Source organism: Ambystoma mexicanum, chromosome 3q (assembly GCF_040938575.1).
Source record: "Ambystoma mexicanum isolate Mex_15411 chromosome 3q, UKY_AmexF1_1, whole genome shotgun sequence".
NCBI lineage: Eukaryota > Metazoa > Chordata > Amphibia > Caudata > Ambystomatidae > Ambystoma > Ambystoma mexicanum.
This window is the reverse complement of record NC_090926.1, coordinates 1,289,435,410-1,289,461,347: the sequence shown is the minus strand read 5'-3', so window position 1 is coordinate 1,289,461,347 and position 25,938 is coordinate 1,289,435,410. Positions and strand designations below refer to the sequence as shown.

Here is a 25,938-nt window from a genome sequence, read left to right as displayed (position 1 = left end):
ATTGCTCCCTTTTTATCTGCGAGAGGTGATCTGGGTGACTAATGCATGCATGAGGGAGCGGCCTAGAATGCTAGCTTTGGGACGGAACATGTGGAGACGGGCCTGCCGGATGATGGGTAACCCTTTGCCGTGTGTGTCGCAGTTCCCATTGGTCGCACTGGCGAAGGGAGACGGGCAGCTCAGAGTAATCATCCGGATATACTGGGAGTCAGTGGGGTTGGTCACCATGGGAGATATTTGGCAGGATGGGACCATCATGGAGTTCGAAGAATTAGAGGCTGGGTCGGGATTGCACAGGGGTCAATATATGACATATCACAGGATAGTGCAGGAGATCCGGAATAGGTGGCCTGAAACTACCCTGGCCGATGAACCGGACGCCACAGTGGAGATACTATATGACACATCAGAGGGCGGGCATGAGGTCTCTAGGTTGTATGAGATGTTGATGACGAAGGTTGGGAGCGATTTAGTGCACTTGAGACTGGAATGGGAAATGGAGATGGGGGCCCGATGGCAGATGGGTTGTGGGAGCGAGCCTTGGGGTATCATAAAAAAGTATTGAGAAATGCCAGGTTTAAGCAAATACAGCTTTATATAACGCACAGGGCATACATGACCCCCTTGAGAATATCCAAATTTCGGGATGTTGGACGCCAGGCGTGCCCCAAGTGTGACGAGGAGAATGCAGACATGATACATATGTTCTATGTTCTGGGCGTGCCCAGTAATTGCAGGCTACTGGGGTGAAGTGGCGCAGAAGCTGTCACGCTCAAAGTGGATTCAGCCTGGGCCTGCTTGCTGGGGGGATATCCCAGAGCGCGTAAACTTAGACATGTCGAGAAATTGAAAGATTTGGCTTATGTGCTTGCTAAACGTAGGATTGCCATGGGATGGAAGGAGTGTCTTAAGCCACGGTCTGGTCTGGTGGAAGGATCTCCAAAAATGGGCGGAGGCCGAGACAGCTGTGTGGCGGGATACCAGTATTGCAGGGGAGGAGGAAGAAATGTGCTCCCTCGCGGCATGGAAATCGTTGATAGCTGAACTGTTTGGAACGGGGTCGGCTCCAATTGAATCTGAGAGCGATGACGCCCCCCCGTTCACAGCGGATACCGATGGCGGACACCATACAGGCTCATAGGGGGGAGGGATGGGGATTGCAGTGCTTTTTGTTGTTAAATGTGTTTATTTATGTTCTGTTGTATTGTCGTTTGGTTTATATATAAAAAAATTAAAATATATTTTAAAAAAAAAATCTGTGCAGTTATTAATGTGGAACGGTCTAAGAAACTGTAAATAAAATATTTTCTTTCCCAAACCCAGAACTGTTCAAAAACTGTTAGAAATGCAAGCGGTTTAAACGTGACACTTGAAAAAAGTGTATTACTTCTGTTCAGTGCTACGTAGGACTCGCGTGAGGCAGGGAGTTGAAAGAGTGAAGGAGTCATTTCAGGGTTAAAATATACTCAGCAACAGTGAAAAGGTTAAGACTCCTCCTGGGAAGGCAACTGTTTGATCAGGAAGTTATTTGGAAGTTATACATTTCACTGCTTGAATTCACGCAAGTGATACGCGAGCATGAGCGAATGAAAGTAAGTTTGCCATGCTACGCAGCACCTCAGCAGGGCTGCGGGTGTCAGAAAAAGAAGGTCCTTATATGTGCAGATAATTGTTCCGGGCATAAAGAAAACGTTAAGACGTACCCATATCCCAGCACAGTGGGAATTCATTTGTAAATACAAGCTGTTAAAGGCTTGTTTACAGTACACAGATCTTTCAACCCTCAAGAGTCATCTCAGCATTCTGGGGAATGTAGTTTGTAGAAGTACTTCAGGTATTTAGGAGAAGAGTTCTGTATTGTAACGTTATTTTGAAAAAAATAATCAACAGTTTTGACACGTTTTACACACTAGAGATGGTGAAAAGAGAAGCTTGATTCTGGAGCAATCAAGAGCATTATAGAGATTGAACTAAAAAATCTTTACTTGGCAATTGAAAGCAAGAAAGTTTTTGGAAAAAGAAAAACTTTTTGAGAAGAAATAATTAGAGAAAGTTAGAAAAGACAGAAGTTCAGGAAAATAGAAAACTGCAAAGCAGCAAAAGCATAAAGGTTTACCAATCCTCCAAGCTAGTAGCGGAGGAGTCACAGGTACACAGTGTTCGACAAGATGTGAAAATGTAAGTAGAAATAGAAGTGTAATAGTGTACTAACCCCTTTAACTCCTATGCAGGGTGCAAGTCAGAAGCAAGAAGAGCTCCTGTGTTTGTTGTTTTGTCCCATTCCCCCACCCCCTTCCCCCTCTAACTGTACTGAACTCCGCTGTAACTCAAAGTGGGGCGCAGAGCAGCTGGTGAGGGACTGAGGTCCAGCAGCTCCTACGAAAGACAAGACAGGAACCTGAGCCTCATCCATCAAAACACGCCGCCAACAACACAGGTCCTACCTTCCTGCGTTCCCACAAGTGTCCCGACTAAAACGGTACCTCACATGTATGGGTGCACATACCTGGGCGCAAAGGGAAAAGGCTAAACCACTGCTATCCACCAAAGGTTTTGGGGAGACAACCTACAGATGTGGGCCTTGCCTGTCACTGCATGTATTTCCGAAAAGAAGACACTCGTGGGAGTCCACAGATGCTGACTTGCCCACATTGGCCCAGAATGTATTACCCACAAGTCCCGGCAAAGACCCACATGGGAGACGGGTCCCCAAGGCTAGGGATATTACCCCTGACTTTCCTGGAGCTCTGGCTGGCTGCGTTGCAGCTTCTCCCTCCGCAAAAGGTTGGGGTCCCTGCCGGGGCTCCCTGGGACTACTGCTGCACTTGGGGATGGTAAACCCACAAGTGAGCCAGCCACCCTAAGCCAGGGACATCACGCCCAGCCATCCAGGAGCACTCGCCGGACTGTATTACAGTATTCCTCCCTCGGGAGGGTAGGGGACCATGCCAGGGGCTCCCTCCCTGGTGCTGCCGCTGTGCTTGAGCATGGTACACCCACATGGGAAACGGATGCACACGGACAGGGACATCACCTCCAACCGCCCTGGAGTTCTTGCTGGCCTGTGTTACAGCTTTTCCCCACCAGGGAGTCCGGGCAGTGTGCCAATACCTCCCTGAAGGAAAAAGCTGTAACGCAGGCCAGCCAGAATTTCTGGATTTGTCTGGGGTAATGTCCCTGGCCTTGGGCGGCTGCCTCCCATGTGTGTTGACCATCCCTAAGTGCAGCAGCCCCAGGAAGTCTCAGCAGGTTCCCCGTCCATTCCACGAGGGGAGAAGCTGTAACGCAACCCAGCCAGAGCTCCAGGGCGGTAGGGGGTCATATCCCTGGCCTTGGGCAGCTAACTCCCATGTGGGTTGAACATCCCCAAGCCCAGCAGTGGTTCCCGCGAGGCCCTGGACATTCCCCGTCCTTTCCCGGAAGGAGAAGCTGTAGAAGCTGTAACGCAGGCCAGCCAGAATACCAGGATGGTCGGGGATGAGTTATCGGGCCTTGGGCACCCAACACCCCCCTCCAACTAAACCTTTATTGTTTGGGCCCCTTTTGGGCCCCTTCCCTTGTGGCTCATTCCTGCAACCCATGCTTTGGGGGCCTTTCTGGTGGCCCTGTCCCCCCACCCCACCCCAAATGGATGGGGGGCATCTCATGTAGCCCTCCCTGGGGGCAGATGCCCCTTCCTAGGGGGCCATCCCCCTTTCATAAATATAAAAGCCTGGTGGTCTAGAAGAGCCCCCCCCCCCAACACATGTATTTATTTATTTAAAAAAAAGAAATGTCCCCCTCCCTAAGGGCAGATGGGGACCCATCTGCCCCGAGGGGGAGCCAATACATGTTGCCCTATCCTTTGGGGTACTAGGGGGGGGGAAAGAGGGCTGCTTACATTGTAAGCAGCCCTCTCTCCCCCCACTTTACACACAGATCCCTGTGGTAGTGGGAATTGCTGCGATCCGCGCCCAGCAATGCTTCAAAAAAGGTGTTGTTGGAAAGGGGAAGAGGCTCCCCTTTCCAGCGACACCTCCCTCGATCTGAACGGCACAATAGTGCTGCAGATCGAGAGGGATAAAGGTGGAAACTACTTTTATTTTCTCTGCAGCAGCAGAAATTGATGCCGCAGTGAAAACTACTTTCAGTTTCACGTCAGCACGCATTACGCGCCCAAAACTCCCTGTGCTTAATCCCCTTCTTTACAGGCATGCACCCAAAGGTGATTGGTCGGCTGGCTGTCCTTGGAGGACAGCCCCCCTGCTGTGTGATTGACAGCGTGGCTGCGAACGAATGGGATAAACCTGCATAAAATGCAAGGTCTTTTGACTTGGAAGGCAGAGTCGACCACTGGACGAAGGAATCCGAAGACGACCTTAGAAGAGACGCCTGCTGGAACTCCTAGACCGCTGATTTACCTAGTGAAGCCCTGCTGCAGTGCTGAACCTCTGAATACGCCTCAACTAGAGAAGCCCTGCAAAGGACGACTCCTCCCCTTGGGTTGGTGGGACCAATCGACACCAAGACAAGCACATCTGGAAATCCTCTCTGAGCTGGCTGTACTTTCAATGCTGCTGCAGGAACCGATTGATAGGTAGAGGAACACCAGAAGTGAGTGAGTGTCTAAATCGGACCCGAGCTCCAGGAAGATCCTCCGGACTCCCTTGAAGCAGGACTGACCAAGCCTGAGCCACCTCGACAGAGTGCTGGACCTCAGATGCGAGGAAAGTCCAGAGTGGTAGCCGAGAAACCGCAGTGGTGCCATTTAAGGGTGGGGAGAAGCTGAAACCGCAAAGTGCCGCTGATCTGGATCTGAAGTTTGCCCATTGCTGCTGCCGACTTTCCATTCATAGTGCAGGAGTCCCCAGATGTCCTCCCTCTTCTCCCCACGACTGAGGCCCAGGAACACAGGATCTGCAGACCTACACAGGAACAAGGCCAGCTGGAACCAATTTCTTCAAACCAAAAGGTACTGTAAAACGTGTTGTGTAGCCTTGCTAGCTCACAGTTGAGACTTCACTTGGTTGCTTTTGCAGAGTTGCTTGCATCTTTGCCTGTCACAAGCCTCCCATTTTATGGCCCTACAGTGATTTCTATATCCTACAAAGACGTCTAAAACATTGTGCAAGACTTTTTACCTACCTGCAAGAAGTGCCTCAGCTCACCTAGACTTTAGCTTAATTAACATTGGCTGTCCTGGCTCCCTGAAAGACTCTTCTTACCACGGTCTTCGTGCTTTACCTTTCCCCTAGGAAAGGGTTAATTTACTTCGCATTGGAGGGTTCAAAAAGTACTTACCTACTTAAGAATATTTGTTTACCCTTTGTTTTATTCCCAAAAACCTTTTCTTTGACACCAAACCCAGTATTGATCCAAATATACCGGTGATCTATCAATGTCCACAGTGTCCTAGCTATTTAAGTCACCGGAGGGTGTAGGAAGTGTCATCCCCAAAGGGTATCTACTGAGTTACTGAAACAGAGAGTGTATTTTGATGTATATTTTTGTGTTGCATATATTTGCTCCCTTCTGAAGAAGGCTTATTCAACTGACTGTTAAATTAATAAATAATGAGTTAATCAAGAAACCTTGAGTCTAAGTGTTTATTTGGATACTTGTCACTGTGAATCTCTGTGTAAAAACCCTACTGCTCACATTGACCCCTCTTGAGATAAGATTGGCTGCTCAACCACACTACCAACCTGTTTAGTACAGACTTATACCAAAAGTTGGGTTACTTACTGCCAGGAGTACAAGGTTGGTGTAGTCTCCGAAAGAGTACTGCATACAATCTTGACAAACAGTGCCTGTAGGCGTTGTCGCAGTTGTCGACTCAGTCGAAGCCTTAGGAGATGACGCGCTCTTGAACCGCTTGTCGGCACTCATTTGCTTTTTTTGTGGGAACGCCCATATGAGTAGAATGCCCAGTCACATGCTGAGTTGACTGTTGCGTGGAGGACGCCGGAGAGCGAGTTGACAGGCGCCGTCGAAGTCTTCGGCTGGCCTGTTGGCGTTTGGTGCTTCTTCGACGTATCTGTCGAAGAGGCTCTGGGGGTTGTGTGCTTTTCCTTGAGTGGTGTGTGTGTGTGCACCTGTCACCGGGGTGTGAACTCCCCATACAAGTACCGGTGGTCTGTCTGTCGGACCGGGGAGGTGCAACTGAGAACCGGAGGGTTCCGCCGAAAGTCCTATGGCCTCCAGGTCTGAGCCATGGCTGCCGCTAGAGTCCTCGTCATCCGAGACAATGCCGCCCACGGGGGAACAACTTTCAGACTGCATTGCGTAGGCCGGCCACTCTTTTCTCCACCTATCTTTTAACGTCTTGGGACAAAAGAGTTTGCAGGACTTACAGGAACGCTCGTCATAGTCACGAGGTAAGCACCTATTGCATTTGCGATGGGTGTCCTTCCAGGGATATTTTCCATTGCACGACGGACAACATTTAAATGGCGTTCTCTACATAGCAGAGGTGAAAGGCTGCAGCCAGACCAGACAGGGCAAGAGGGGAAAAGAAAATGCATTCTCAGAAAGAATCAACCCAAGGCCCCCACTCTCCCCATTGTATGGGCCAGGCCGAAAGGCCGAGGCCACGCGGTTGTGATGGTTGAGCTAAAACATGGCGCTGGTGCGCAGTGCATTCTGGGAGCACTCAGAGCCATGATGGATATTTATCCATGCCTCAGTGGAAAGCTACACTTGCTTTGCGAAACAACATGTTTTCAACGTTATTGCTGATGGGCTTGGAATGCAGGCATTCCCAGCCAAGGACACAGCGCTGGGAAAGCTAAGATCCGCAGGTGCCGGCTGGTACCTGATAGCGAAGTTTGTTTTGGGTTTGCTCGGCCTGTGCCAAGGTTTTGAGATGAGTTCCCGGGGCGTTTAGGAGAGAGAAGTGCTTTGCTCCTTGGGGTTACTGTCGGTTGATTCAGCTGGCAATCAACGGTCACCCATCAATGCGCAAGCGCATTGCCAGAAGGTTCGAGAAGTTGCCACCCCTTGTTGAGGAGGGCATATATGCGGAAGCCCTCAACGGTCAGACGGGATAAGCACAAAGACTTCAGTCGGAGGGGGGACGCTTCGGTCCGACACTCCTGTGGGTTGTTGTGCTCTTGGCCTGGCTGTTATCGGGGTCTTTCAGCCGCTTCTGGCCAGATGAAGTTCCATTAAGGTACGCCCACGGTGATGTATTTCTTTCTTTGACTTCTTTATGTTTTTTGTGATCTATGCCCATGTGAGTTGTATGAGCTATTTCTATGTACCTGTAAGCTTTGAATAAATAGCCGTAAAGAGCTGATTATCTTCTAAAGTGTGCGTGGCTGTGAATTATTGCGTCTGTTTTTGGGTTGAAGTATTTGCTCTATAATTGCACTGGTGATTTATGGTAGTTCCGTGCACTTTTTAGAGGAGAGCAATACATTTTTGGCGACGAGAGGATGGGATATTTGTGATGAATTGCTCCAAATATTAAAGAATCCGTCTGAACGCAGAGATATTTGTGATGAAGTGTTCCAAATAATCTGTTTGAAGCCAAGTTATTTGTGATGAACTGTTCCAAATAATCTGTTTGAACGAGCAAAAGGTTGTTTTAATTGGGCAGTGAGTGTTGAACTGTGTTAAGCTGTTTTGTTTTTTTTCCTTTTCCCTTGCTGTGAAATGACGATTGTGTGAGAGAGTGCAGAGCAGGCTGTCGCCTTTCCTTGGTCGTCTCACTGCAGCTCTGAGACAGCCAATAGGCAGCACCTTTTGTGTTGGCCTGCCGCGGCCGATAGCATGTGTGGTTGAGATCTTGCCCCTTCAGTAAAGCAGTCGTGGCTGACTTAGTGCTGGGAAATGAAACCAAGGAGCCGAAAAGCCGTGAGCAGAAAGGAAAAAAAATGTCTATGTTCACAGTGCTCCGATGAATGATGAATTAAAGATTTATGTTCAATTAGGAAAGAATTTTTTCATGCGGTTTCCCTTGACAAAGTTGTAAAGTGAAAGCTTGCTCTATTTTGGCATGAGAGCAGAGAAAGAAACAATTGCAAGTATTTGATGAGCAAATTGTGAACTAGTGTTTAAACATTAAACATTGCGTTTCAGCCCCAGTGTGCTAGTGAGTGGGGGGCTGTAATATCAAGGAGGCGAGGATGCGCCTTTCTTATAATGTATGCTTTTGAAGTGTTCACATTCCTGAAGATAACGTGGGAATGAGCCGTGTTTAGGAGAAAGAGTAACATCGGTGTTGAAAGCTTAAAGGGTTTGTTTTTGGCAACTATAAATTCCATGTGCTGGCGGTGCATTATGTTTAAGGAACACACTAAAATTGCCTGTTGTGCCATGTTTACAATGGGTGAGAGGCTCACTTGAAAAAACAAAATGAGTGAATGGCATTTGAATTTTCGATTTTTGTGTATTGATTTGAAATTGCAGAACCAGTTTGCACTGGTTTGGGGGGAAAAGACAATTTGTATTTTCTAAATTGCCCCTAGAGTATTTTGACTGTTCGCACGCTATACCATGGAATTGCTGCTAAAAGCAAAAGTACTGTTATTAAGGGATGTATGTTTTATAAGAGACAAGGACAAGTTGATTGTGATGCATAGTGATAATGTTGTTGACCAATTAACGGCCCACAAGCAATACAGAGTGTGGTTTGCTTTTGTAGATAACGTGCAGGGAGCTGCACTACACATGACATGTTTTGAATGCACTGACATAAGTGGTTATATTCTGGCAATGGTACAACAGAATGGAAAATCTGTGTGTAATAAGACGGCACAAAGATTTAGTGGGTTACGGATTCTTTTGAAAGATCGCACATTGCAATGGAGTGAGATTGTGAAGCCAAACTACAAAGTTACGAGGAAGAAGAAGAGAAAAAAAAAATGTATGCCTTTAAATGGGACATCAGTTTAAACAGGCTAAAAAAACATTTTGCAAAATTACATGAAGTTGAATCTGATGACAAGAAAATGTGCCTCTTTTGAGCATGGGAGTCTTACTGTGCGGAGCTTGTGGCTTGGAGATAACTTGCACTGCCTTGGGCGAGGTGCGCGAAAGAAAAAAAAAACTGTTGAAGGAAGGCAGAAAAAGAAAAATGCTGCACTCCTGTTCGGTGAAATGGTGTTTACAGAAGCTGGCAGATCTAAGTTGCTGGAACAGTGCAGGAAAGAGTTAATCTGAGTGAACTGTCTGAAACGAGTGCCTTCCATTAAAGCCGCCACAGTTTAAGAGTTATAGAGCAAAGAGATAAGCTTGCTGCGCGAAAGATAAACAATGACATTCCTGCATTCCATCCCCTGTGAGAGACACTGTCAAAAACTGAGGAGGGGGGGTGCAATTACAGAATGCTGAAACTGAACTGAAGGATGATGTATGCAAGTAAAGAATTTGCCCAGTATCAAATGGCAGACTGGGCGCATCGCGCATATGAACATTTGGGGAAAACTGTGCATTTGTGAATGGGCTAAGAAAAGACACAGCTGCCCATTTCAAGAGACATTGCCATGCAAGCTGCATTCCAGTGCCCCATGTGATGTGAACTGAAGTAAAGCGCTGTGCACTGGAGAAGAAACCTCCAGGCGCTTTGTGAGTGAAAATACACAGCTGTCACACAGCCGGCAAAATGCAAGTTACATTGCCAGGGCTGGAGTAACTGACAAAGACATTATGGTGTTCCAGATGGAAGCAAACTGACAAAGATAGCCGTTTTGCAAGAGACAACATGCAGAGCGAGGCTTTGGAGTATAACATGAACACTGCACATTAGCCATGATCCATAAGCCTCACGGCTTAGCGCAAGAATGAATGATTTTTGAAGCAAATAAAGGAACTGACTCAAACTATCGCTCTCAAAAGGGTGGCCCACAAACACCCCTTGGGAAAATGACAAGTGGAAAACCAGAGGCTTGAAAGACACTGCCTGTATGGAGAGAAAATAAACAAGGCTGCTTGTGCAACTGCAGGCAGTATTGGACAAAAAGACGTTACCTATGAAAAATGGAGTGATGCCAGCAGGGCAATCTAAATCAAGATCATGAAATACTGGAAGCAAGTTGGTGCCTGGCATTCGTGATTGCTTTGGTGAAAAGGACCATTGAGAAGTGCGACCTGGGTACTTATTATATGGCTATTGTAAAATCACAGATCAGTCTGAGGTACCATTGACCAACTATGATCGCATTGCACAAATGAGTTTGTGAGTAGGCGGTTACACCCCGTATGGTTGAGTGCAAATAAGCCCCCAGTAACATGCAGAAGGGTGGTGTTAAGGGAAGGAGTGGACAACGTTGATATTGAAGTCTTGATGACATCCTAATGTGGATAACACTGATAGTGTACCTTTTGATGAAATCTTAACCTTTCTGTTTGTATTTTGCCTAGGCAAATAACCAAGAAAGTAGATTAAGGGGTAGACGTGTGCAATTGCCGGGTAACACTGATCAGTCAAGCAGACGCATTCTCAGAGAAAGCGAGCCACTGCGACATGCTATTTCAACTTTGAACCTGTCCTGCACCGCACTCAAGGCTGCTAACGTGCGTGAAAAGTGAAAACATTCGTTCGGCAACCTGTGAGAAGTGTCCAACAAAGTAATAACTTTTGCTGAACTGTCACGGTGCGGACTTGGCATATTGTCAAACATTTGATGCTGCATATTCGAATGATTCAGTCGACGGTTGTAATGACCTTATTGATGTGTTTTACCTTTTTTGTTCAAAGGACTGTGGACAGTGAGTTGTGGACTGTGACATCATGCACCACAAACAGCTGTGTGAAACAGCACTTGAATGCCAACATGTTGAAACCTGATTCTTAAATGCATTTTGAGATTAATATGTGAAAAGAGAAAATGAAATGTTTTGCCATGAATTGCCTTAACCAGAGATTAATATGTTTTGCCTTTTCCAAAATTACTACATTGTATGTGGCCAGGAAAATGATTCATGAATTGTTTGGGCAGCAGGGTTGGGCGAGCAGGAGCATAATATATTTTGAGATAAAAGGAATGCGCACACCAGAGTTAACTGTGCGATTAAGGCCTTTGATTTGTAGTAATGCTGCCAAGTGTGTGAGCTCTAATTAGAGATGGTTGACTTTGAAACAGGATGGCTCTTTCCATGTGGTAACATGTGCTTTGACTTGATTAGAACTAATGATGTTTCCTTTACACTCAGTGATAACTCGAGATAAAAGGTCAACCTTTGCATCTGTAGGGATTCTCCTGACTGTGATTCACATGTACATTTGTTATCAGAAGCTGAGGTTTTTAGCATTAACCCTTTCATTAGTAGGTGTTTGGGGTTTAGCTGCTGTGGGGTTACCAATCTTTGATGAAATTAGCATGTTTAGTAGTAAAAGGACTCAATCATACTTCTCAAGCTTTAGAAGAGTTACTCCTTGACAGCAAAGTCATTAGAAGAGCTACTTTGCAGAACAGAGCTGCTGTTGATTATCTATTGCTGAAACATAATTTAGGTTGTAACGCAGTTGAAGGGATGTGTTGTTTTAATCTCAGTGACCACTGTAGATCCATTGAAAGTCATATTAGAGGTTTGAGGGTTCTCATTTTCTCAAGTGTCCCAAGAGCATACTGGGAATTGATGGGATTGGTTATTTTCTGATATTGGAGGTACACTGCATTATGCTTTTGCTTGTATTTGTATTATATTAGCTATCACAATAGCTTGTTGTTGTCCCAACTTGGTTCTGATATTTCGTTGGTTTTAAAGACCGCCTCTTTTGCCACTGGGCTATGGAAAGTAAATATCCAAGGGTGGATTGTGATGGTTGAGCTAAAACATGGCGCTGGTGCGCAGTGCATTCTGGGAGCACTCAGAGCCTTGATGGATATTTATCCATGCCTCAGTGGAAAGCTACACTTGCTTTGCGAAACAACATGTTTTCAACGTTATTGCTGATGGGCTTGGAATGCAGGCATTCCCAGCCAAGGACACGGCGCTGGGAAAGCTAAGATCCGCAGGTGCCGGCTGGTACCTGATAGCGAAGTTTGTTTTGGGTTTGCTCGGCCTGTGCCAAGGTTTTGAGATGAGTTCCCGGGGCGTTTAGGAGAGAGAAGTGCTTTGCTCCTTGGGGTTACTGTCGGTTGATTCAGCTGGCAACCAACGGTCACCCATCAATGCGCAAGCGCATTGCCAGAAGGTTCGAGAAGTTGCCACCCCTTGTTGAGGAGGGCATATATGCGGAAGCCCTCAACGGTCAGACGGGATAAGCACAAAGACTTCAGTCGGAGGGGGGACGCTTCGGTCCGACACTCCTGTGGGTTGTTGTGCTCTTGGCCTGGCTGTTATCGGGGTCTTTCAGCCGCTTCTGGCCAGATGAAGTTCCATTAAGCTACGCCCACGGTGATGTATTTCTTTCTTTGACTTCTTTATGTTTTTTGTGATCTATGCCCATGTGAGTTGTATGAGCTATTTCTATGTACCTGTAAGCTTTGAATAAATAGCCGTAAAGAGCTGATTATCTTCTAAAGTGTGCGTGGCTGTGAATTATTGTGTCTGTTTTTGGGTTGAAGTATTTGCTCTATAATTGCACTGGTGATTTATGGTAGTTCCGTGCACTTTTTAGAGGAGAGCAATACAGCGGTCGACAGACATCAATCGATGCGCCAGTCACTGAACAGCAGTGGATGTCTTAGGCGTAGGGGTCCACGAAGTAGTCGAAGAAGAAATAGTCGAAACTAGACAATCGGTTATGGGACAACAAAATAATGAAAACTATTTTGCAATATCAACGCTTGCGAGCTCCGCATAAGGCGACCAATAAGTTTAGCAGAAAAAAAGAATCTGAGGGACCTCGACGTGTGAAGGATTTTGGGTACACTACATGTCGCGTTGAGGATAGTGTTACAGTCACGCCCATGTCGGCATCCCCTTTCGATCCACGCTAGAAAGATCCAATACTCTGCGATTACCACTAGATGTCTGACTATATGCACAGCATGCGATACTAAGCAGATTTACAAGCATCAGAAATTCAATTACAGTTGCTTTCTAGTTCACAGACTAAGGGAAGCAATAACTCTAGATAACACAGTTACAGTTATACTCAAGGTAAGTAAAACCTATATACTTTTACAGGAGCTATAAGCAACTCAAAGGCAGGTGCAAGACTGTTTTTGTGTCCATCTAAAACAGACCAGGGAAAGCAAAACCCAATGTTACACTTTATGAATGACTCAAAGTTATTCTAGCTAGGTAAAACCTAAGGCAGACTTATTCTGAACAGGCTAACAGCAAGTCAGGGGAAGCAAGACCCAGTTGGGGGACACTTAGACCGTTATCTTAACAGGAACACTGAAGTGAAACCAACAGCATTACTTTCGGCGAAGAGTCACAATGAGTTCACAGGTGAGTAAAACAACCTTATATATACTTTTCAGAATGGCAGAACATTTCTAAGGTAAGTAATACGTTTTGTAACTGTTTACTCTCAGAGTTACAGTTACCAACCATGAGTGTTCTCAGCGGCAGAAGTGGGGTCACTCAGGTCTAGTGTCCAACGGGCAGTTACAGGATAGGTTCTTAAGTAGCAAAAGTCAGAGGTCCTAAGGAAGACTGTTCAAACAGCTGAGTATTTTACTTTAGCGTTAGTTGAGGGTCCAGGAACTTCACATAAGACACCCTAAGAGGATTCCATGAGGGACCTGGGTGCACTGGACGAGAAGTCTCCCAATCAAGGTGAACACCTCAAAACTACACAGGAATGACAAGAGGCTTAAGGTAAGTAAATAACCAAGCCAGCACAGTACCCCAGCACAGAAGAGGATTTTGCAGCAGGACGACTTCAGGATCTGCAGCCACAAACCTGGTTGCTGTTTTCCTTCAGTAAGAAGACAGAACACCGGAATGACTTTTGCAGCAAGGATCACAGGGAAGGCTCTAGGCAAGTGTGGATTTGACACCTTTTTCAGGAGCATAGAAGAAGACAGAATATCACCACTTGGGTCTTTTGCAAGGCCCAGCACTCCGGTAAGGGGTATTTTTGGACCGGAATCATGCCTGTGGAGATCCAGCAAGATGTCCACGAAGTTTCAGCGAGATTCAGGATTTTGGAAGACTGCACCGCACAATGGCTTGAGGTCTCAGGGTATTGGGGTATCGCAGCACCGCAAGATTGCAGCACGTCGTGGGATGGCTCGAAATGCAGGTCTCCTTGGGCCTAGTGGGTTTCACCAGGATCTGGGTCAGAGTCTTCGTTTTCGGAGTCCCTAGGTCGATTGGAAAGAAGGGCAAGAGTAGGCTCCGGTTACACAGCAGGTTCTCCGGTCGCTGGAAATGGTTTCAGCCGCAAAGTCTTCAGAATTTTATGCAGGGACCCAGCCAATCAAAGAGCCTTGCAACATTCAAACTTAGGGGGTTGGCAATCCTTTCAAGAAGCCAGCTTTCCAGTTTGAACTGGAATCTTGCACTCAGGCTGGAAGACAAAGGGCTGCAGAGTTTTGGACTCCTCCCTCACTTCCTGCCTTCACAGACACTCTGGAGCCTGGGCGGGGAAGTCCAGAGGACTCCTGCCGAAGATTTTAAAATTTTTAAAAAAAGAAAAAAAACACAAAAACAAAACAAACAAAACAAACAAAAAAAAAACGCACTAAGGAATTTCCCGCCCTGGTTATCACGAGAAGGAACAAGAAAGGACAGGGAACACTAAAATGGTGAAAAAACAAGACAGGGGCCATTTTGGTAAAATGAGCACCCATGGGTGCCTTTACCAGGGCTGTGCAAACAGCCTGCGGTAAAGGTGCACTAGCCATTAAAGGTGAGTCCTTGTAACATACAGATTACATTTAAAATGAGAAAGGGGATATTCCATATATCCGCATCACTCCACATAAGGTGGGGTGTGCGGGTCTCACCTAATAAAATGTAAAAGGGATCCAAAGATCCTTTCTACCCTTGGGAACTGTAGTTCTCACAAGGTTAGCCAGAGAAAGTTAAAAGGGGAGTCCCTAGGGAAACCCAGCAACAATATGCACTTATTGCCAAAAATGTGTTGAAGAGGATAACATTTGAAAGACACTATGCAGAGCCTAAAAATTACACCCATAAAAAGAGTAAAAGATCATTTGTGTGTGGAAAAAGGTTCCCACGCACAGAGGTATAAGGAAAAATAACCAGGAAAAGCAAAACATTCTAGGGTTGACACAGGTCAGGAAGATATATCATTACTAATAAAATCTTACCTAACAAGCCTGCATATCAATTGTCTCAAACTGTTAGCTGGCTCATTCACCATCAAAGCTTTAACAAGAGACAGGGTCAGGTGTAGCATTCTCCTGAAGATGGATATATAAATAATTTAGTAAGCACAAGATCCAGGTTACTGGCAAAATTAGCCAAAGATGTCTGCATCATTGCCTGGAGTTCAGGATTTCAGTCACGGCAGAATAACACCCAGGCTCCCAGAATGCGGTAGCAGACTAACTCCAGATATCTAATGGATGCCAACGACTACCATCTGGACAGAGGAGTGTTTCAGATGTTAAGAGAACTCTGGGGTCCGGTGGATATCGACCGGTTTGACAGACATGTTGTTCCGTTGGAGGCTGCACCAGGAAGAGTTAGTAACAGATGTGTTCTTACACAGCTGGCAGAAGAGTCTACAGTATGCCTTCCCGCCTTTCATAATGCTAAGCAGAGCGTTAGCGAAGATTCACAGGGAAAAGGTAGAGGTAGTGATTGAAGCCACGGCCTTGAAGTCGCAAGCATGGTTTCCAGCTCTAATGGAATTTTCCTCCGATTTCCCTCGAGCACTTCCTCAGAACCACGACCTGCTCACAGACCCAACTGGGAGGCTTCATCCTCCCAGAGCGAGCCTGCCCCTGTTGACTTGCAGGGTGGCAGGAGACATTGGAGCCTGATGGGTATTTCGAGACAGGCTGCACAGCTCATCAAAGAATGATGGGTGCCCTCCCCCCTAAGGCGCTATAACGCTGCATGGAGCAAATGGGGGACTGTTGGCAACAACAGGGTCTTCAACCAGTTTCTGCGCCTGTAGTACAAATACTCAATTTCCTAGTGTGGATGGTAGTGGATGGTAAGGCTTTCTGAACGCTAGGAGTGTACAGATCAGCCAACTCAGCAGGGCATCTGTGCATTGACGGGAAGCCAGTGAGATCGCCCTGCAGCCGTCGGACAGATTAAGGGCATAAAGTTCAGCTCCCTGCCGCTCTCGAAATACACGCATCTCTGGGACATAGACCTAGTCTATGTTTTCTCAGCAGGAATCCACCAAACAAATATCTGTTGTTGGCTCAGCAGTCAGGGATGCTAGTGATGCGGACATGTCTAGTTTTGTGTAAAAGGGTCCCAGACGTCAAAGCCTTGGAGATTGACGGGAGGATTTACGGTCCTGAGGGTATCACTTTCACCACTGCAAATAAAACTAAGACTAACTGTTCCTCAGTCTCCTACCCTTACTTGCTGAGACACCCTCAGCTTTGTGTGGCCTCATGCATTAAACAGTACGAGTTGAGGACGGCAGAGTTTTGACCAGCCGGCGAGACGCAATTGTTGATTGTGCAAAGAAAATCATTTAAGGCAATAGCGGCAGCCACCATAACCAGAGGGGTGCACAAAGTCATGGCTGAGGCGAGGAAAGACATGTCTAAGTTTGGTGGGCGTTCAGTGAGGGGCGCAGCAGCTTCCAAAGCCTTTATCGCAGGTGTTAGTCTGCAGGATATCATGACAAATGATAGCATCTTCAAAGCATTCTACTTCAAAGCAATGGCATCAATAGCAGTGGGTATAGTTCATAGCTTTACTTTGAACAAGCATAATGCTCGCCTTCGGCCTTGACATAGTATGAGGATTACCCAGGCATACAGATCTGGGAGTCAGAATTCTATTAAAGACACAGAGGTCAGCATTATTCCCGCCCGATGCACTGTTATCCAAATTGTTTTAGTGTTGATGAGTATTTATACCGATGCGTTGCATATACCACCCGTACCCTCCCCAGCACCCCATCCCCTGATTCTGTTCTTCTTTCGACCTACAAAAGAGGAGCAGAACGGCTGATTGAGTGATCAATGGCCCCCTTTGGGAGCTGCAGCGAGTCCGGGAGGTTGTTACAGCGTACTGAGAGGTGGAGTTGGTTGGCTTTTGTCTCAAGTTGCCTAGATGAGACTTTGTTGACTTTGGGGGTTGCTGGGTCAGGAAGGAGGAGGTCAGAGCAAGGACTACAGGATTGAAGGGACTAACAGGGACTTTTAGTTCCCTAATAAAAAATAATAAAAAGTTTTTTAAAAAAACATTTTTCAAAGTTAAAGACTGATGAAGAGTGGATGTTAGGGAGATTTATCATTGCTATGCTTCATCCCCTCTCCTAGCGAGAACTCCCCCCCACCCCCCAGCACTTTTTGCAGGACATTTTTGTTTTCCTCCCATTCATTTCTGTGGGCGCAGTCTTTTGGAACTCTATTCTTTGTATTCTACATGTACTATGGAGTAGGTCTGCTCCATAGCTCTTAAAGGCATCTGTGTTTTACTACTGCAGCACACAGCTCCTTATCAGCAGTGTTGCTGGGCACCCCTAGGGTCCTCTAAGATTTGAGTTTGTTAGGGAGAATTCTCTCTTTAGGCTGATTTTCCTAACCTAGTGAGTCCCCCAGCAGCTTTGCTGGATTTCTGGAGTTTGTTTTTTTCTCCTGCCAAGAGTGAGACTCTTTTTCTCCCACTCTTGGACATGATTTATGGTGTTCCTTTGACTGTTAATGTGTTTTATGGGCTATGGGGTCCTTTACTCTGTAGGGTCTCATGTGTTTTTACTATGTGTGTTACACAGCACCCTCCGTGCAGTAACACAGGGGTGTCATAGTGATGCCCCACCATAGACTCCATACCCTGGGACTGACTACTGTCTCCCAGTACATGTAAAGTCACCATTGGCTTTACTAGTCCCAAATTATTAACAGAAACCAGTACAAATCATCATATTGTGGACGTACTGGTCGGGGCAATTCGATTGCCCCGGGGTCTGTTAGTCGAGGGGCACGTCTCCGTCCCCCCTGATCAAGTTTTGGCTGGTGGCAGTGGAAACTACTTTTTATATTCGACCGTGAATATTTTCCTATGGGATTTTCCCATTGTTCGAGGCTTCCAACCTTAATTATTTAATTCTCATAGCCTCGAACATACCGTCGGTTTATTTAATTAATATTAATTCGCCGGTTGGTATTTTTTGCCAGGACTTGATTCTAAAATGGTGTTTGTGTTCTCTTCTGTGACTCCAACCCAAGTCGAGCCCTTTGTTCCACATTTTGGCGGGCTTCTCCACAGAAGCCTCCAAAAGTGGTGCCACTCTGTCTGGGTACCACAGGAGGTGTGGGAGGGGGTTTAGGCACCCTGGACTGAGTTACCTTGGTAACTCAAGTCGCACTCTTGTGTGATTGGCCCAAGTGGTGAGCCGGCCGGCTCACCACTTAGCATGTTTGATTGATAGCTAGGCTGAGTGAATGGGGGTATGCTGCATAAAAGCAGGGCTTTGGGGACTGCAACTTCAGAAGTCGCCACAGGACCCGAGAATCCAACGAGGGAGAAGCTGAGCCGACCTACCACGACGACACCACCGGTGGAGCCCTGCAGAACCGACTCACCACTTCCCGACGACAGAGAAGATCTCCCGGCTGGAGAGGCTTCTTCCCCTGACTGGTGGGCACAACCAGTTTTACCTTCTTTCTTCACACCCCAGACCGGTTTGTGGTCGAACTGCCCGTGCCAAGCACCCCGGCGGCTGGATAGCCACTCGCCACTGAACCGCAAATCAACGGACCGCTCCTTGTACCTGAGAAACTCCGCGGCTGGTTTCTTCCCTGGCAGTGCAACGGACTCCTGCCTTCCTCCACGACAACATCCTCTCTTCCCCTAGACGAAGCACCGACTTGCATCCGCTGCCAGGAACAACTGCCCCCGCTGGAGTGTTCTCACCACTTTAAGGTACCGTGTCCGCCAGGCCTCCCTTTCTAAAGATTGCTACAAGGTAATAACCCCTTAACCTTCTGGACTGGGCTGGCCGCCTTGACCCTCTAACTGGTCCCTTTCTTTGGTCCAACTCCTTTTTGAACCATTACAAGACTTTTGTGCACTGCAACCGTGTGACCTTGGACACATTTCGTTTCGATCCTCTTAAAGCGGATCCGGCCTACTGACTGTGAATTCACGGTGTTACTTTGCCTTCCCCTCTTGTTGTGTTTGTGAAAAAGTGTTGGGATCTGTTTCAATTTATTCTCTGCTTTTCTCTCCCTTTTCAAAACGAATTATTAGAGTGCCATCTACGTTAAGCGTTCACCGCTGTCTGAAAATAATTGTGGCTTAACTTAAGACTTGTCTAATATTCTTTTAAGGGAGTGTATGTCTTTTAGTGACCGTGTTTTTGAATAACTTATTAGTGCCTGTGTGTTTTTCTAGATGTGGTTTTTAAATAAATAATTATATCTCTTTTACACCAAGCCCTGGTCAGTGTTTACTTGTTCTATTGTGGTCTCTTGACCTATTGAGAATACTCTGTATACTGCCTAACTCTTCTTGAGGGAAGTCCGACTGCTCAGCCACAGCTACCAAGTGAATCTGTGTAGTACAGACCGCTACCAAGTGGGTTTACTGCCAAACACCTGTAGTCTTAAATCTTTTGCAGTGGTCCCAGAGGGAACTGCACAGGTTTCTGCCTAACAGTGTTCAATATCGTAGAGTAACTACAGTTCTTAAGGATAGAGAGATACTTAGAATCTCTCCCAAAACTTTATAGACAAAGATTGGCACAACCCACCTTAAGTGGAGTGCCAAAGGGAAACCTAGAATTCCCCCTTCTCTGTTCCTGTGGCTTTTTAGTCACAGACAATCACCTAGTTATGGCTGTTGGCAGTGGGCGTCTTCTAACAACTATTGAGTACTGTTTGGTACCGTAAACTTTGCCCATAGCCACCGTAGTGCACAATAAGGGCACCCAAGTACCAACTTGGGACCCTTCTTTTTTCCACATTACTAGTGTGATTGTTCCATTAGCCCTTCTACCATTCTGGGAGGGGGATGCCTGTGTCTGTGTTTTGCCTTTGGCATGAACCCTTGGGTATCCCCGCGTATGCTGCAGAGTGTCTGGGCAGGCAGAAAGTGGGGGAGGAGTATTCCACCACCCTGTCCTTTGTCTGCCAGAGTTCCTAAATAGGTCCAGCTCCCACAAGGGGTCTAGCGGTCCTGATTGGACAGCCAAACGCCCCTTTCTGTAAAATACTGAGAGAGATTGCAGAGGAGTGTGTGCTGGAACTGTATTAAAGGTGAGGCTTCTGGAGTGAAAAGCAAGTCGACCACTGGAAGCTGAAGTAACTGAAGAAGACCACCAGAGATACTTGCAGACCCTTTGCAACACCGTGAAGTGACCACTGCTGTCCTGACCTCGTTTTCTGTGCGAAAGAAGAGCTCCGAAGAGGACAGCTCCTTCCATTCGGCTGGTGGGAACAACCAATCCCAAGACAAACTTTGAAACGAGCCATCTACCGGTGTCCTAGGAGTTTCCAGAGCTGCATAACCCCAATACCAGGGGACCTGCTGCTCATTTCGAGTGCATAGTCGTGGAAAGGCTGAATCTGTCCAAATCTTTGCTGTACGCATAAGGACACTCCAGACATCAGAGCGTGGGACTGCAGGAAGCTAAGAAGTTTGCCAGGGACGATCCGTGTCCTTTGTTGGTGCTGCAGAAAAGGTGCCAAAATTGCAGAGTGAACCCAGAAGTTGCTAAAAGTCGTGGCACATGTCCTACCTTGAAACCGCTGTGAAGAGATCCCATCCATTGTCCTGCCTTCAGGCATCAGACCAAGGAATCCGGAGGTCGGGTCTAGAGTTGCATCGCTGAGCATCCATCACAAACATTTTCTTCTGACCTACGGTACTGTGGGGAAACAAGGTATTGCTTAGCTGTTGGGGAGGATTCTCTGATAAGGCTAATTTCCCAAACCTAGTGAGTCCCCCAGCAGCTTTGCTTGATTTTTGGGGTTTGTTTTTTTCTCCTGCTAAGAGTGAGACTCTTTTGCTCCCACTCTTAGACATGATTTGAGGTATGTCCTTCACTTGTTATGTGCTTATGGGCTATGGGGTTTCTTTTTTACTCCATAGGGTATCATCTGTTTTCTGTATGTGTGGTACACATCACCCTCAGTGCAATACCACAGGGGTATCACAGTGACCCCCAAACATAGACTCCATTCCCTGGGACTGACTACGGTCTCCCAGGACATGTAAAGTCACCATTGGCTTTACTCATCCAAAAATGTGAACAGAATCAGTACAAACCATCATATTGTGCAAGTACTGGTAAGGGGTAATTTGATTGCCCCTGGGCCTGTTTTCGAGGGGTCACTGTACCGTCCCCCCTCGTCGAATTTCTGGCTGGTGGCAGTGGTTACCCCGCGAAATATTCCTCCGGAATATTCTCTATGGGATTTTCCCATTGATTTTAAACGCACCACTTTTTGTTGCAATGTTAAAGATACTGCTGGTATATTTATTTAATATTAAATCTACGGTTGTGTCTTTTTGACAGAACTCGGTTCCAAAATGGCGTTTGTGTCCGTCTCTGTAACTCTGACCAAGGTCGAGCCCTTTGTTACACTATTTTGGCAGGTTTCGAGGGGGGAATAGGCACCCTGGACTGCGTTGCCTCCGCAGCCCAAGTCGCACTCTACTGATTGGCCTAGTGGTGAGATGCCCGGCTAACCACTAAGCATGTGTGATTGACAGCTAGGCTGATGAATGGGGGTTTTTCTGCATAAAAGCAGGGCCTTTGGGACTGGAACTTCAGAAGTCGCCACAGGACCTAAGAATCCGAAGAGGGAAGAAGCTGAGCCACCTGCAATCGACGACACCACCGGTGAAGCCCTGCTGCAACGAACCCACCACACAAGGGAAGATCTTCTGCTGGAGAGTCTTCTCCCTTTGAGCTGGTAGGACCCACCAGTTCGTCCTTTTTTCGCTTCCAAAGACGTCACTTGGTCGAATCGCCCGTGCCAAGCACCCCGGTGGCCGGATAGCCAAGCTCACCACTTTTGACCGCGAATAAAAGGACTGCACCTTTTAATCCGGAACTCCGCGGCTGGTTTCATCCCTGTGCAGTGCAACGACTCCACGTTTCCTCCTCGACAAGATCTTATCTTCCCCTGGTCGGAACCATGAACCTCAACCAAGGGAACTGCACAAGATTCTGCCTAACATTACCTGATTCCAAGAAGTCGCTCCAGAGCGTTGATGTACATACAGGTGTCCAGGGCAACCACCTCCTACCTCAGACCCAAGCCGATGCTTGTGTCCCCTTCAAGTCCATTTTAATGTCTCCCTAGTTAGTTAATTTGCTGCTTCAATAACTCTAGAAAAAATCCACAGGAACTCTTCGTAATTAACTGCTTGTCAAGACTTCAAGCCCTCTCCGAACTGCCTTTAGCTAGGGTTGTGTTTTTAAACTTAAAGACTTACTATGTTATGTTATGTCACTGTTACTTCTAAAGAGCACGGTCGCCCAAAGGCATCTTGGCGCTAAGTGACGGAGACGGTAACAACAACTACAGCCAGCTCAGCCTAAAATAAATTAGTTTTCACAGGCCTTCCTAAAGGCTAGATAGATAGTAGTTTTCTTGATAGCAAGCAGGAGGTCATTCAACAGAGTAGCCACAGCTATGGAGAACGCACGACCACCGACCCAGACCCAGTTAAAGATCGGGATAACCAACCGATTAGTCGAGGCAGAATGCAGACTACGGCTGGGAAGATATCTAATGAATTTAGCTTGGAGGTATTCGGCGCCCTGGCCATGAAGTGCAGAGTGAACAATACATAGTGCTTCAAAATTGACCCGCTGGGTCACCGGAAGCCAATGAAGGGCTCGGAGCAGAGGAGCAATATGGGCACCATAAGATGTGCCAGTGGCCACGCGGGCCGCTAGATTCTGCAAGCGTTGCAGCCGCTGGATCTAGCCCTTTGGTTGTGCCAGGTACAGGGAGTTGCAGTAGTCTAGCTGGGATAACACCATGGCTGCCACCACTGGTGGACGCAGTGGGGCAGGAAACATGGGTAACACCTTCTTTAGGATCTTAAGCTGGAAGTGGCTGGCTTGGCACACTGCAGTGACCTACTTTTCCATCGATAGGGACCCAGACAATAACTCCCATATTTTTAACCTTATCCACCGGAACCGGAAGAGGACCCAAGGATGAAGGCCAGAAAGAGGACACCCAAAGGGTGGGATCAGGAGGGTAACCCACCACCATCACCAGGTTTGTCTACATTCCATCCATACTTGGTGACGAAACATCTCTAGAACCTTGAACTAAGCTCATGTTACACTAACAAATCATTTTCCTCCCTTTAAGTGACTTTACTATATGTGTTTTCAGAGTAAATGCATTACCAAATAAACCGTTGACAACCGCATGAGTGCGCAGTAACCGATAATACGATAACATTGTCTTTTCCCTTTCTAATGTTGACACAAATGTAACCGCGAAAAAACACAAAAGTGAAAGTGCACTTTGAAGTGCATTATTAAGTATTACCAAGTGCTCTAGTATAAACATCTGAAGTATTTAAAGTGATTCTGGTGTAAATATAATAAATACATTTTATAGAACTATATGTTTAAGTGCTTCTTTGCTGTGCCTGTCTAACTGGATTCAGTGCATTTACCTACAGCTCCCATCTTCCTCTTAGATAAGCCTGACTGCTCTGCCACTCTACCAAGGTCCTGAGTTAGTACAGACTGATACTAAGAGTTGGGGGATCTACAAACCACTGGGATAGCTTACTAAGGTCTTACTACCAGTAGGAATTTAGAAACAAAAACCTAACAGCCGATAGTAAAAGAAGTTGCAGCATAATGCTTTAATCGAATCAAGACCCCCTGAGCCTGGTTAATCACTATTCCTGTTGCCCTGGGTGGCCTCATTGCAGCCCAATACCTCACACACTTCCTGAGACTAAGCCTGGGCTGCTCAGCTACCGTACCCGGGTTGGTTTTTGGCTATCCTCTGTGTATTCCCCGTTTACAACAAATAGGGTAGCCTCCCAAAATCTTGACACGAGGTCCGATTTTGAAAATCCATCTTAACAAGGAGCATCCAGGAGAGAGTTCACATGCCATGAACGGATGGTATATTTCAGCCAGACATACCCAATGCGATCGCACTCTGGAGTCTCAATCATTTATATTGGTGATTTATACAAGACATATGTCACAAGTTAGTAGCAGGCATAGACGTCAGTCTTGAAACGTGCTGCCTCTTTCACAGCTGTGTCATGCAGGCTTGATTGTTCAAACTCTTCCTCATTCGCTTTTGTGAAAGAGCACTGATTGGTGGTCTTGTCACTGAGTCTGCGTCACATAGGAGTAATTTAGCCTGGCCTTAACTGATGATGTTACTGCCGAAACACGCTTGACAACCATTTATTTGTTCTGAATAATAGACTTTGAAAAATGTACTGTTGGAAAAGGATTGTTAGGATAGTATCGCTCTGATATTGGCTATAATTTGATGGCCTCTAGAGGAGTGTGCACACTCATGTTTGAATGAGACTGTACCCTAGGACTATCAATACAATTTGGTGTGAATCACTGTGCACCTGAAATGTTCCAACAAATGTGTGTTTCTTATATTTCCAGGCTTTACTCGATATACAGATTCAGTATATAGGTTATGATCAGTATTTATTAATGAATCAAAGTTTATAATGAACTATTTATTGTAAAGCTAAAATGTGTGATCTTGTATCAATTTAGGTAATCTGCACAGAAAATGAAAAAAGTTGCAACCTTCTTGAAAAATAGCATCAATTCCGCAGAGAACGTATATTTTTGTCTATTGGCCTTTATTAGTTGTGGTCCCCAAAGGACTCCTTCTATGGATACCACTCAACCATGACAAGAGAGCAGGAAAGTAATTAATATAACTGCAGGGGGCAAAATACTATTCATTGTTATCTCAGAGACAGCTTTCAGTTGAACTTCCTGTCCTCCACCTCAAACCAGATTAGTAACAAACTCTCACTCACCAGATTGGGGTACGGGAATTCAAACCGTACAAAGCAATCCAGGTCATTGGCGTTGCCACCTAAAGAGAGATGGAGGGAATTGGCTTAACACAAGGTAAGGGGCGTGGAGAAAGAGCAAACCTCACCAACATTCAACGAAAGGCCTGCCTTACAAGGAAAGCCATCACAGAATGGAGCAAGAGCAGTGGGCCAAGAAACGTGGAAAGACCAAACCCGCAAGACCAATTAGTGGAGCATTAAAGAGATTAACACACACACACAAACAATAAAATACAAACTCAGTTCAGGTTTCCTCCTTAACAGCACTTGCATGCCCAGCAATCCACCATCCCCAGGCAATACTCCTGTACCAAATACTGCTCATCAGCCTCATAGCTTGACATGAACGCCTTCATTCTACTCCTAGCCCAGACATCAGCTATCCATGTTCTCCCAGGACTCCCGCCATCCACTAGTCCTCAAGGTCACACTCTGAAACAGAGTCTTCCTTCCCACTCTGCCCTCACACAATTTACTCACCTGGGGGTGCCGGGAGGTTGATTCCCTTCACCACGATCAGCACCATGTCATTGGTGTTCAGGTCAGGGAAGATCCTAGAACCAGCAGAGGGTAGAAAGAGAAATGTCAATCGATGCATTCGCAAATCAATAAAGTAACCCCTATTAGGACAGAATCCACTTTTTGCATTCTTTTAGTCTTTGTGAGCCTGCCGGTATTTTCACAGATTTTATTGATGCTGTTAGGACAGTTTTTCTGAAGTCTAAGGGCTTAGTAAAACCATTCAACTGAGAAAGTTCAAGACTCCACTCTTAGAATAAGGCTGCACCACCTGACCTCATGGTAGCATAGACAGATCAGCCAGGCTTGTCTTGGGAGGGAGAGAGGGCTGTAATATACCAAGGGTTCAACAGAAACACTGACAACCAGAAGTAA

The 25,938-nt window shown here is 46.4% G+C and overlaps 1 protein-coding gene across 3 annotated transcripts in view; it reads right to left on the bottom strand.

The window, feature by feature from the left end:
• The window catches only part of CC2D1A (coiled-coil and C2 domain containing 1A), a 988,624-nt gene that overhangs the window by 420,930 nt on the left and 541,756 nt on the right, over positions 1 to 25,938 (bottom strand). For all 3 annotated transcript variants that reach the window (XM_069604374.1, XM_069604377.1, XM_069604375.1), the window contains 2 exons: positions 25,525 to 25,598; positions 25,006 to 25,064 (listed from right to left, as the gene is read on the bottom strand). In XM_069604374.1, the coding sequence (XP_069460475.1) occupies positions 25,006 to 25,064; positions 25,525 to 25,598 (133 nt within the window). The remainder of the gene's footprint in view (positions 1 to 25,005; positions 25,065 to 25,524; positions 25,599 to 25,938) is intronic.